The 14067-nt window shown below is 38.4% G+C and overlaps 1 protein-coding gene across 3 annotated transcripts in view; it reads left to right on the forward strand.

The window, feature by feature from the left end:
- The window catches only part of AGPAT4 (1-acylglycerol-3-phosphate O-acyltransferase 4), a 191938-nt gene that overhangs the window by 163513 nt on the left and 14358 nt on the right, over positions 1 to 14067 (forward strand). For all 3 annotated transcript variants that reach the window (XM_020986755.2, XM_078155053.1, XM_020986754.1), the window contains 2 exons: positions 5031 to 5133; positions 10970 to 11045. In XM_020986755.2, coding sequence (XP_020842414.1) covers positions 5031 to 5133; positions 10970 to 11045 — 179 coding nt within the window. The remainder of the gene's footprint in view (positions 1 to 5030; positions 5134 to 10969; positions 11046 to 14067) is intronic.

The following is a 14067-nucleotide window of genomic DNA, read 5'->3' on the forward strand; positions in this document are numbered from 1 at the left end:
TCTACTTTCCTCTCTTCCCATGTTGTACTTTTTTTCATTTCTCCTCAGTCTATTCAGTAGACTAAAGAGCAAATCTCAGCTGAAGTGGACACGGTCTTATAGTTAAAGATTGTTAACATTTCCTGTTTTCTTCTTTACCATCCACCCCCTTTCACACCCCCTTTCAGGCAATTCAAGTCTACAAGTACTCTGTGCCAGACCATTGTGCTAAGGGCAGAAGATAGAAAATAGAAATAAAGGCAAACTTCTATCACAATCTAATAGGACAATATAACACATAAACAACTATGAAATAAGATACAGGCAGGAGATTGAATATAATCTTAGAAATAAGGCACTAGCATTAAGAAATTTAGGGAAAGACTTTTTGCAGAAGGTGGGATTTGAGTTGAGATTTGAAGAAAGCAAAGAGGCAAAGTTGAGGAGGGAGAAAATTCCAGGCATTGGGGACAGCCAGTTTCAGGACAGCAGAAAGGGGAGTGTCACTGAATCCCAGAGTATGTAGAGGGTATAAGGTATAAGAAGAATGGGAAGATAGAAAGGGCTCAGGTTGTGAGGGGCTTTAAAAGCCAAACACATGATGTTATATTTGATCCTGGAGATGAAGGGGGAATCAGTGGAGTTTGTTGAATATGGGGTATAGTGAGAGTCACTTAGATAGTTTAATGGAGGATAAACAGGCGTGTGGAGACTTGAGGCAAAGAAATATAACATTGCATTCCAGGTAAAGTGGATGACACAAGTGAAATTAGGGGTTAGGGTTATATATATGAAACAAGTCATCTGGTTTGGAGTGTAGAGTACACGAAGGAGAAATAGTTTGGGTAAGGTTAGAGGAGCGGGTTAGAACACGAGTACAGAGATTCTTGAAGGCTGGGGGACTGGAGGTGGGACAACCAGACAGGAAGCTGTTGCCATTTTTCAAGTGAGAGGTAACGAAGATGTTAACTAGAGTCTACCTCTTCTCAGAGCCCTCAAGGCTCTGATCTGTGACTAAGCCCATCATGCTGAGCTACCTATATTGCTACAGTGGTACCTACATGTCTACATTGGTGGAATGTACACTAAGCTAGTGATGGCAGTAAGGAATGTAAGAACTCTTTTGGAGGAAGATTTGTGAGTATCTGCAAACTAATTGGATTTGTGGTAAGCAAGAGAGGAGTTAAAAAATCATAGAATCCTAGAATTTTAAGAGACCATTAAGGTCATCTGATGCCCCATCTCCAAAAGCCTTGACCTGAAGAACTCAAGTGATTTGGGAACTTAGTGCCTCTCAAGGCAGACCACTACATTTTTAGACAGTTAGAATTATTAAGAAGATTCTTCTTATCCAGGCAAAAATCTGCCTCTTTATAACTTTGAAACTTCATCAATTCTGTGGCATTCTGCTCAGTATGTGTAAACAGAAAAAAATATCATCCCTCTTCCACATGACAGCCCTTTTCTTATATTTGAAGACAACTGTCATATCCCATTAACTGGGCTAAGCATTCCTGGTTCATTCAACTTATCTTTGTGTGGCCTGGTTCCTAGACCGTGTCATTTATTCTGTTTTGGACCAACTCTCTTCTGTCGATTTCCTTCCTACGACGTGGTGCCTAAAACTGAACACCATGTTCCACATGTGGAAAGCAGTAGAACATACTAGCTCCTTCAGTCTAAATCCTAGGATTCTATACATGCAGTCTGAGATACCAGTGGCTTTTTGGACTTCCATGTTACAATCTTGCCATGTGTCTAGTTTGAAGGCAGCTCCTTTTCTAATGACCAAGTTGCCTAACCATCCTTCTTTTATTCTATACTTATTGAATCAATTTTTTGAACCTTAGTATAGGACGTCACATTTATTCCTTTTAAATTAAATTCCTATTCATTCTGTTCAGGCCATCATTCTGACCTGTTTGTCTTTCTGTTTGTCTCTCTTTCTGTCATATTCTCTCTCTGTGTCTCTCTGTCTGTGTGTCTGTCTCTCCCCCCTCCCTCCCTCTCCCTCCCTTTCTTTCTCCCTCTCCTTCTCCTTTTTTTCCTCTCCTTCTCCCTCCCCCTCTCTTCTTCCCTCTTTTTCTCATACACATATATGTCACATATACCGTATGTGTATGTGTGTGTATATATGTGTATGCACATGTATGGGAGAGAGAGAGATGGAAACAATCCAAATTCTGTCATCCAGTGTTTTAACTATGACTTTAGGCTCTGTGACATCTCAAAACTAGATAAGAATGCTCTTACCAAATCAATCATATAGATATTGAGCACAATAGGGCAGGGCCAAAGACAAATCATGGGGTCACACACCTAGAGACTTCTCTCCAAGTCAGCAATTGCCCTGGAGACCAGAGAGCCATAGGCCCTGGACCCCAGGGTTCTTTGACCCTTCTCTTACTCCTGACTCAGGTCACAGGCTAGAACCAAAGAATTGTAGCTGACAGATTTACTACCTGGAAGGTGGGAGAAAAGGGAAGTACCAGTCTACTAAGGTGTGTTCTTGGCGACTCTGTTTGTAACCTTGAATTCAATTTCTCATAGATACAATGAGAGTGATTAGATAGGTAGTATTAAAAAAAAAAGTACTATAGGCATCTAGGTGGCACAATGGGAAGGAAAGCTGTATCTAGAGTTAGGAAAAATTGAGTTCAAAACCTGCCTCAGATACTTGTTTGCTTTGTGACCTTTGGCAAATCTCTGTCTGCTTCAGTTTCCTCATCTGTAAAGTGGGGATAATGATGGTACCTACATCATAAGGTGTGAGGATGTGAGGATCAGATAAGATGCTATATGTACAGTGCTTTACAAACCTTAAAGTGCTAATTATTGCTACAGGTCCATTCCTCATTGGGACTGGAGGGTAGGGTAAGTGACCTTAGGTTTTCAAAGGCTGTGTCCATGTAGCAGAAACCCTGTCAGGCCTTACTTTGATAGAAAGTGTTCAAGAATGGACCCAGACTAATGACATTTGAACAGAGAGGTTTATCACTGGGTTGGCTGCTTTATAATTAGGGTTTTGTTTTGTTTTTATCACAATGAATATGAAGACAGGGGTCTAGAGAGGTTATGATGTATCAGTGGAGGGAGTATCTGTGCCAAAAGAATTACGGACCTGGAGAATATTAAAATATTTTATGAGTGAATTAGATTTTTACAGCCTAGACTAGGAATGCAGCTATTACAGATAATGTTTCTGTTAAAAAAAAAAATCTGCTCCTAACTTCCAAATAACCAATTTATTAAAAACTTTCAAGAACCCCGGCTTGTTAGGCATTTCCTCTTTAAATATATTTAATAGCTGTCATGACAGATTCAGATATGACCTGGGTTAAACTTTTTCCTTGAAAACCAGTAGTGGTTGGAATTGTAGACTCAGAGACAAGAAAACCCTAGTTCTTCGCTCCAGAGAAAAATGGGCTTGAACTTTTGGAGTGTAAGTGACTAAGGGCTCCTAGAAGTCCTTTTCTCTATTTTGGGGATTCTCACCAAGCTCCCCTAGGGTATACTAGTTACTTTAAGTGGAGTGGGGCGATTGATTGACTCAGTTGACATTCCCTTGCCCCCTTTCGGTAGAAGGAGCATTCAACTATTAGATGAGAAAACTGGGTTTTATTCCTACTTATGTTGCTGTCCCACTGAGGCAAAAATCAGTTCATTTTCTAGCTCTCTTTTCCTCATCTTTGAAATGGAAGATTGGACTAGATAATTTCTCAGGGTTTGCTGTGTTCTGTGATTCTAAGTCCTACACTGTGGTAAACCTGTGCCCTTATTATCAAGTTAGCAAGAACGTCTTTTCCTCTTGAGGTCAAAATACCAACCAAGAATGTCAACATCAAGGCCATTCTCCCAGTTCTCTTTGCCTAGAGCAGCTCATACCTTCAGGATAATAGTCAGTCACCCCCAGGGCAGTGCTAGAGGGTTAGTGGGGATGAAAGTAGGAGTAATTTTATTCCCTTTTCTGATATTTCCTAGGGCTGTACAGCAAACCAAACAGTGGGGATCTCAATAGAGTTTAAAGGCATTAGGGCATCTACTGGTCCTTACTACAAATTTTTCCAAGATATAGAATGTATTAGAAAAATGCAATGTGATGATTTCCTCCCTTTCTCTTTAGAAAATATTTCTTTCAAAAATGATTTCTTTTATTATTGTGCAACAGTGTGACATAATTTAAATAAATTATAATAAATTAAATTTGCCTTGTTCAAATAAATAAGATAAATTTGCCTTGTTACTAATTATTTCATCATATCAAGGATTTGTGATATTGATTTTGTCCACGGAGAGTAGCTTAAGACTCCCATACCCAATAAGGGTCAGAAGTGGGGTTTGAACTTTCCTTTTCCTGACTCAAAGGCTAGCATTCTGTCCACTTCTCCATGCTGTCTCTCTGTTAGCTCTTTATGTTTAAATTAATTTCAGTGCACACAGTATCTCAGCTTTTCAATCGCTCCCTCTAGGTTTCCATCAGGAACTCACCTTATTTGTTACCATTTGTTACTATTCACTTTAGCTCTTAAATGGTTGTATAGTTAGAGTGTATCATCTTTTTCTGTTATCATTTTTCTTTATACATACAAAGCATATCTATCTCTCTCACTATGATACCCCTATCATTTTTCTTACTTGACATCCTGTATCATCTGGCAACTAGCCAGGTTTTCTCCCCATTGTTTCCCTTCATTCTGGCATAGTTTATTCATAATAAAATCATGTTTAAATTTCATTTTCGATTTATTGCCATTCTATTGCTTTGAGTATTTCTAGCCAGTATTTTGTCTCTATTCTACCTATGACTTGGGGAAATGTGCTAAAGACGATTTCCATGGCAGTTGCTGAGAATGTGTTTTGAATTCATGGGTTGTTGTTGTTGGGTTTTGTTTTGTTTTGTTTTAGTATCAGTTTCTATTATATATCTGTTGACCAAGATAATTGGAAATAACAATTGTTGCTGTAGTAACTGAGAACGATGCACTGTTGAAGTAAATGCACTGAAGCTTATTTGAGAGCGTGGCCTTAGTAACTCTGATTTCTTCCCACAGTTGCTGCTGTGTATGACTCTACACTCAATTTCAGAAACAATGAAAACCCAACACTCCTGGGTGTCTTGAGTGGAAAGAAATATCATGCAGATTTATACGTAAGGCAAGTTATCTTCATTGCTCTAAAAATACACCTATATTGGCTCACGGTAGAATTATTGGTAATCAAGGAGTCTCCTTTTTGCTCTGTTAGTGAAGTCTTCATTGATTCCCCTCTGGTATTTCCTAGTTTAAGAATAATTTATCAATATTTATTGATTTGTGCCTTTGAGACACAATGCATTGGTCTTTCAAGTGAAGTTTCCTAGTGAATCATAGTCTTCTAAGTGAAATTTCTTGAGTGCCAGGTTTTTATTTTGTTTGTGTGACCCTAGTGAATACCTACCTCTGTCACCTTAAGGCAGTAAAATCCATGCAGGGAAGATGGCCTGAAACTTTTCCCCAGCAGAGGTCACTAGTGGATGGGTTTATGAAATGAGAATTAGAAGATAATGGAAATCGAGGTCATGTAGTTCCAAAGCCAGTGTCTCATGGAAGTGTAAGCAGTGCTTTGATTCCATGGTTTGTTAACACTGGTTCATCAGAGAGTATTTCAGTGAAATGATTGTAAATGACTGTTGATGAGATGCATACAAGTGTGTGTACAAATGTAATATTTTATCGCATTGTGGCTTGAGACCACATGCTGGAATGATTAGCATCCTTCAATCACACATAATATTGGAAAATGAATAGAAATTAAAAATGGTTGAGTGAGATGGATGAATTGTATGATATTTTTGGAACATTGAGGACGGCTGGGTGGCACAGTGGATAGAGCACTACGCCTGGAGTCAAGAAAACTCATTTTCATGAGTTCAGATCCAGCCTCAGACACTAGCTGGGTGACCTGGGCAAATCACTTAACCCTGTTTGCCTCAGTTTCTTTAGCTGTAAAATGAACTGGAGAAGGAAATGACAAACTGTTCCAGTATCCTTGCCAAGAAAACCCCAAATGGGGTCATGAAGAGTTAGATATGACTGAACAACAACAAAAAATGTTTTTGGAAAATGGGAAATGTTAGTGAGGGATAAACATAGTAAAGACAGTAATTTGAAACTGAACCACTGATCACAGCCATTTAAAGTTTCCATAAAATTGAGGGTGAAGTTATATGGGTATTTATTTGCCTAAGGGTAGAGTAGAGAAAGAATATACATGGCCAGTCTGTTGTACATTGAATGAAAAAATGTATAGAACATGAATAGCAGACATCTTGAACAGTCATTCCATGATACATGTTATGGTGCTGTGATATAATGCATGCAAGTTTTGTGATTCCATTGGCCTCTTGACACTCAATGAATGCAGATCACAAACCATCTTTGACTTGGGAGATAAGGCAGAGGGAGTTGCTGAAGGCACAAAAGGGCAAATAACTTGTCCAGAGTCACCCAGCTAGTGTCAGAAGTGAAATTTGATCCCATTTCCTGTCTCTAAGCCCAGCATTCTATCCACTCTACCAGGCTGCCTCATTTTACAAATCATTACAACATTAATGATGAGCCTACATTGGCTAAAAACATATCTAGTTGACTCCTTCTTTGAGAATTTTGGTAAACTATTTCTTTTCATCTATTTGCTTATCTGCAAATTTGAACCTAACACCCACATCCCTGGCATGTCATAGTACTGAGCAAAAGTCTTTGAGAAACAGACATGAAAGCTATCATTAATGAGTCAAATATAAAGGCCATTCCTAGCAGCAAAGGTATTCTATCATTCTTTGTTCACTGTGGGAATGAGGTAGGGAGTGGTCTCCTGGAGTGTTATCTAGTCAAATCCAAAGATCTGAAATGCCTATTGATTTAAAAACTGTCCAAGATATTTAGCATTTTATTTATTTGTTTTAAAAACCTTTAAAAAAAGTTGCTAAAATACAGCAGAGCACACTTCAATTCTTTGTAAATATGAACAAAAGTATATTCAAATAAATTAAATTTCTTCTAAGTGTGAGCTGTTCGAGAAAGAAATCCAGATGGAGAATTCCCAGAGAAATCCTAGTGACCTTAGGCCTTTATTGACCTCAAGAGATTGCCAAGTAGATTCATTCCATAAATGTACTTTTCCTTTGCCCATCCCCTAGGATTTCATTTTAAATCTATTAAAGATATATTTATATCTTCTCAAAGGTAATAGATAATTCGTCTTATAGTCTAGTAAAGGAACTATAGTCATATGTGTGTATACACACACACAAACACACACACACACATATACACACATACAATCCAGCATATAATCTAGTAAAGGAAAAAAATATGATCGAGTTGTTTTGAAATGAGAGTCTCTCTGTAGTCAAGTGAAACAGAGATTTAGCTTCAGTCTAGCCCTGGCAATGGATTCCCAAATAAAGTGGGGAGGTGAAGCACCATTTTCCTTTTACGATCAATATTGGTTTTACATGGGGGGTCCCCGACTATATCCATATAATACGTATGTATCATTGTATACATCCTATTATAGTGGATAGAGGGCTATACTTGGAGGTCTTTTGGATTGGAGTTCAATTCCTACCATAGGCAGGGTGTAGTGTTGCACATTTGTAGTCCTTGGTATTGAGCAGACTGATGCTGGTGAGTCACTTGAGCTCAAGAGTTCTGAGCTTCATTGGGCTAACTCAGTCGGGAATCCACACTAAGTCCAGCACCATACAGAGAGCCCCTAGAAGAGGAGGGCCTCCTTGGTTGCTTAAAGAGGGGCGAACCAGCCCAAGCCGGAGATGTAGAATAGCTTTCTCACTTATAAAATGATTGCAGATTCCTATCTCATAGGGTTGTTGTGAGAATTAAATAAATGTATGTGTGTCAAGTGCTTCACAAACCTTAAAGTGTTATATTAATGTCAGCTGTCATCATTATTATTACTCAATTATACGTCAAGTTCAGAAGGGGCAGCTAAATGGTACAGAGGTTAGAACTTTAGGCCTGGAGTCAGGAAGACTCATCTTCCTAAGTTCAAATCCAGCCTCAGACACACTAGTTGTGGGACCCTGAGAAAGTCACTTCACCATGTTTGCCTCAGTTTCCTCATCTGTCAAATGAACTAGAGAAGAAAATGGCAAACCACTCAGTTGTCTCAGCCGAGAAAATGCCAAAATGAGGTCATAGAGAATCAGATCCAACTGAGCAACCATAACAAGAAGTCCAGAAGTCACGTTCACAAACCTTAGCTGTCTGTAACATAGCTGAGAATCAAAATCTAAGCCAAAGTGGCGGAGGGAGCCTGTCTGTAGCCCAGGAACAGGTCACAGAGTAAATTCACTAAAGCTAATGTGTTTTACTCACAGGAGAGCCTTTCAACCCTCAAAGGCTATTTAATCATATTTTAGCAAGATACTGTTCTAGAAAGCTTGTTTTTCTTTTTCTTTTTTCTTTTCTAGTCCAAAGAGAATCAGAAAAAACAAATTTGATGTGTGTGTGTTTATGTACATGTATGTGTTGTAACTGTTTGAGTAAGACACAGTGACAGCAGTAAGATGAGATAGCTCTTAGTAAGAAGACAGACCAGTCACAAATATCCTAGCCATAACAAAAAGCAGAGTAGTTTAGGGTCATTCAGTGTATGACAAAGCCTTGTTACACTTCAGCTGATGTTGGTAAGGATGTCCCTTAGTGATGACCATCAAAAAAAGTTACACATCTGGAAGCGATTGTTGATAAATCAAAATAAATTAATTTTAAAAATTACATTCGATGTACTCTAAGAAGGCAGTAGAGTGTATTAAACACTCATTTATGTTATACATTCTGAAGCTTAGAATGCTATCGCTGTAGCCTTGAACATTTCATACCATCTCTCCTTGGGCCTCAGTCTTCTGATCTATCAAATGCAGGGCCTGCACCAGCTGACCTCTTCTGGCTCTGGAGCTGTGTTTCCATGATCCATTCCAAATAATAGAAGAGAGGAAAAAATGACCCACAATTTTGGTTCTTTCATTTGGGAAGCTCATTTTACCTGGAACACTTTATTCCCAAGCAATGCTAAATAAATGCAGTTTCCGTTTGTATAATTGTTGATAGGTTGGTGAGAAACTTGAAAACTAGAGAAATTGATTGGTCCTCATAATAAACCAGAACCATCCCTTTAAAGGATATAAGGATTGTAGCAAATTGTACTACTGTGTAATGGACTGTCTGTTCTCCCATATGTGTTTATGAGTGTATAATCAGGGTAAAATGAACATGAAGGGTAGCCTTGAGAAGGAAATAAATCCCAGAAGTCCAGTAATTGGAATGATATGTGTGGAATCTCGACAGAGGTAGTCCCAGTGGCATGGCCTTGGTTAGGTTAAGGTAGATTTATAATCTAATTGTATGTATAATTGCTTCAGGTCTTCTATTAAAAATTTAATTTTAAAGTACCAATAGGCTGAGCCACTTTATTCTTCCCTACTTGCTGCCTTCCTGAATCACAGTTCAGCCCCAAGTCATTGCTGCAGATTAGGGGTCTCCTAGAGCCCTCTATCCAGGGCCCCTGGACTACTTGTACCACAACATAGAAGCACCTCTGCTTCTTACTCTATCTGCTTTTAGTAGCCACTTCCAGATTGTGTACAACTGTATCCAGAAACTTATTCATTCAGCAGACATTTATTAAACACCTTCTGTGTGAAGCACTATACCAGTTGCTACAGGAAATACAAAGTTTGAAATAAGATGCTGTCTCCATCTTATATTTTTATATATATATGTATGTATACATATATATATTTAAATAAGTGGGTAAGATGAACACATAGCTAGAATATAGTATGTTATATCATTAAAAAAAGACATTAAAGGACACAGGGAAGGTAAAAGGTTGGGAGAGGGAAGGACCAAGATCATCATTAAACCTTGTTGGTCAGTCGTGTCCAATTCTTTGTGACCCGTTTGGGGTTTTCTTGGCAAAGATACTATAGTGGTCTGCCATTTCCTTCTCTAGCCCATTTGACAAATGAAAAAACTGAGGCAAACAGGGTTAAGTGACTTGCCCAGGGTCACACAGCTAGTAAGTGTCTGAGGCTGGATTTGAACTCAGGAAGATGAGTCTTCCTCACTCTAGGTCTTCCTGATTCCAGGCCTAGCATTCCATCCACTAGCTGCCCTGGGATAGCTTTAAAAATATGAGTTGGGCTTTCAAAGGAACTGAGATATGCAGAGCACTGCCTCAGAAATGATCCATGTTTCAAGAGTTAAAGCATCAATTTTAAAAGGAATCGGTCATTTTGGATTCTTGTTACTCAGTGGTCAAGGCAAGGAATGGCAGGTGGCAGAGTCAGAAACACAGTTTGCCCCACTTTGGGAAAAGATGTGAATCTGTGTCATTGAATCAAGCATTTAAGGCATGCTTTAAAATCCCACATTTGTGTTTTGGTCCCACACTCCCAAAATACATGTACCGAACTTGCCAATTCCTATTAATTTAATTTCCCATTTTGTTTTCAAAAATGGCTTTATTTGAACTACTTAAAAAGCTGCAAGCACTTTTGTCTCTGAACCATTAAATCCGATGGGATATTACTTTGGGAGGCAGATCAAGTCTGACTGGAGTACTTAATCCATTGACAAAAATCCCCGGGCAGACTTAGAGTCAAAACTTCTATTCTCCAACCTGGCTTTAGCTTTTATTTAGAAATCTTATAATCCTTTTCATTGCCCAAGAGGGCAGTAAAGTCATCTTTCCTATTCCATAGTTTCCCATCAACCATGTTTTCATCAAATGCACCTACAGGATTTTGCTTTGGCTTTCAGTTTTTTAATTAAAAAAAAAAAGGTTGGAATTTAGAATTCAGAAATGAAGCCTCTTTGAAAGACCTCACAGAAATGGTGGATGTTATCATAAGGAGCTTGCTCCTTCTAAATCTTCAGTAGCTTGAACTGCTCTTATCTTTGCTCCCCTCTCTTTGTTTCTACAGAAGGATTCCATTAGAAGAAATCCCAGAAGATGAAGAGCAGTGTTCCAGATGGCTCCATAAGCTCTATCAAGAGAAGGTCAGTTGGCAGTTTTGGAAGCAGCCTGAGCTCTTGTAGTGGTTTAGAAATCATTTAAACAATTAATTTCCCTGTGCAGCAGGAGACAGCTCTAGATGGGCTACTAGTATCAGGTGGCTGAAATGATGCTTTTGCCCTTGGCACATTCTCTTATACAGTCAACTCTCCATTATTCTAGGGCTAATCACCAATTTGTAGCCTGCTTTACCCTTTTGTTTCTTCTTTCCTTTTCTCCTGTGGCCTAATTTTTTCTGCTATCTTATTGTTAAAATTCAATAGCCCTTCCATCAAAGGATGGGGAGGGTTAACACAAATCAGTTAGAGTTAATTCTTGATAATATCAGTGGCTAAAGGAAAATTTGGTTCAGATGTTGAAAATAATATTACAAGCCTTTTATTTTTGTTCTGTCAACAAGCATTTATTTATTTGTTTGTTGTTTAAACCACACACAAATTTATTATTTATTTTGAACATTCATTAAAAATTTTTTTTAACTTTTTTTTTTTGGCGAGGCAGTTGGAGTTAAATGACTTGCCCAGAGTCACACAGCTAGTAAGTGTCCACCTAGCTGCCCCTATTTAAAAAAAAAATTTTTTTTAGGCAGTTGGGGTTAAGTGACTTGCCCAGGGTCACACAGCTAGTAAGTGTCAGGTGTTTGGTCTGAGGTCAGATTTGAACGCAGATCCTCCAGAATTCAGGGCTGAGGTTCTATCCACTGCGCCACCTAGCTGCCCCTAAAAATTTTTTGAGTTTTGAATTCTCTCCCTTCCTCCAGCACCTCTCCCATCCATTAAGAAGATAAGCAAGGATATCAAGCATAACATGTGAAATCACTAAGCTTTAAGTTTGAGAAGCATCTATAGAACATATTTGTTTATACTTTCCAACTCTTCAGCCACCAGGATTAAACCTGGATTGGCTCTCATTTTGGTTTTTTCTTCCTGGGCAACTAATTTGGGAGCTAATTTCTCCCATTACATTCCTCTTTTACCATCAACTATATGGACACCAATTTGTAAGTTTTAGAAATACTTTGTGCTTACAGGTCTGGTGGAAAAAGAAAATAAAACATGGTTGGTGCATTTGAAAGCATTATGGTTTCTATTTATTCAGTAAATATTTATTTAGTGGCAACTAGGTTGTAAAGTGGAGAGAACACAGGACTTGGAGTCAAGAAGACCTGAGCTCACTGAACCTGACCTCAGTCATTTACTAGCTTTGTGACCTCGGGCAACTCACTTAACTGCTGCTTGCCTCAGTTTCTTCATCTGTGAAATGGAAATAATAACAACATCTACCTCCCAGTCTTATTGTAAGACTTAAATGAGATAAATAGTTGTAAAGCCCTTTAGAATTATTAAAAGCAATTTATAAATGCTAGCTGTTATTAGTGATTGTTATGAGCAAGGTACTGATCTAAACACTGAGGGGGATATAAAGATGAATAATGCATAGCCCATGGCTTCAAGAAGTTTTCAGTCTTGGGTGGAGATGATATGGAGACAGGAATTGTCTTTGCTTAGAGAGATTGGAAGGTTTCATGTGAAATAGTCACATATAAGCTGGGTCTTGACAGGCAGAGATTGATGCAAGAAGGGTGTTCTAGGCAAGGGGCACAGCACAAGCAAAGGCCCAAAGGTGAGAAAACACAGGCATGTTTGATTCTCAGCAAGGAGTCTAGTCCAGGTAGTATGTAGGCTATATGTAAGCGAGCAGTAGTAACAACAGCTAACAAGGAGGTCGTGCTTTAAGAAACAGTAGAATATGAGGCTAGAGAAATAGACTGGGGACAAGTAGTGAAGATTCCTGAATGCATTGTGAAAATGTTGGAATCTACTGGCATATCCCCTAAAAATTACCTTTGTAATAATGTCATCATTATATTATGATCAAATTCTTCCAGGAAGTAATGAAGCCTCAATATAATATTGTTGGATGAATATCCATTTATGAATATTATGCCTTAGTAATTAACTTGCTGTCCTGGTATAGAGCAGGCACTTAATAAATATTGATTGATTGATTGATTTCTCCTAGAACCGTGACTGAATACAGCCAGATGATGCTTGTCTGGAGAATACTTGTTTGGCATTAAAGGTTTTCAGTAGTCAGCCTTAGAAAAGGAAGAGGGATACTTGTTCCTTTGATATATAAGGAAAATTGGAGAAAATGGATGGATGAGGAAAATGGTGGCAAGGGAAGGTAATGAAGGGTGAATACGAAAATCTGGCATGAGCCTGTGAGACTTGACTTAGGATTACTGAAGCTCAGGATAAGCAGAGGTTGATGTAGCCAGGGCAACAAAAAAGGTTCAGGATTTGTTGTTGTTTATTAACTATCCTGGAGAAAAAGGAGTATCAAAAATGGACTTTGGATTTAGAGCTAAAAGGCACCTTAAAGGCTGTAGAGTTGAGCCCTCCCATTTCATAGATGAGAAAATTGAGACGCAGAAAGATTAAGTGACTTGCCCAGAGTTATGGTGCTAGTAAGTGTCTGAGACTGTATTCAAACTCACGTCTTCCTGATTCCATGTCCAGTATTCTAGCCACTCATGGGCAGCTAGGTGGCGCAGTGGATAGAGCTCTGCGCCTAAAGTCAGGAAGACTCATCTTCTAGACTTCAAATCTGACCTCAGACACTTAGTAGCTGTGTGACCCTGGGCAAGTCACTGAACCCTCTTTCCCTCAGTTTCCCCATCTGTCAGATGAGCTGGAGAAGGAAATGGCAAACCACTCCAGTATCTTTGCAAAGAAAACCCTAAATGGGGTCACAAGGAGTTGAATACGACTGAATAACAATATATGATATCTAGGACTGAGACTATAATAGAAAGGGCTTCTTAATTTGGGGATTTGTGAAATTATTTTAAAAAATATTTCGATAACTATACTTCAATAAAATTAGATTCATTTGGAATATTTAATAATTTATAATTCCTTTTGATAATAAAGTTAGTAATTACTTTTGATAACTAATTTCAGTATAATTAGTTTCTTTCATATTTTATTTTGTGCTTTTTTA

The sequence above is a fragment of the Phascolarctos cinereus genome, unplaced genomic scaffold (genome assembly GCF_003287225.1).
Source record: "Phascolarctos cinereus isolate Bilbo 61053 unplaced genomic scaffold, phaCin_HiC Scaffold_5;HRSCAF=322, whole genome shotgun sequence".
Classification (NCBI taxonomy): Eukaryota; Metazoa; Chordata; class Mammalia; order Diprotodontia; family Phascolarctidae; genus Phascolarctos; species Phascolarctos cinereus.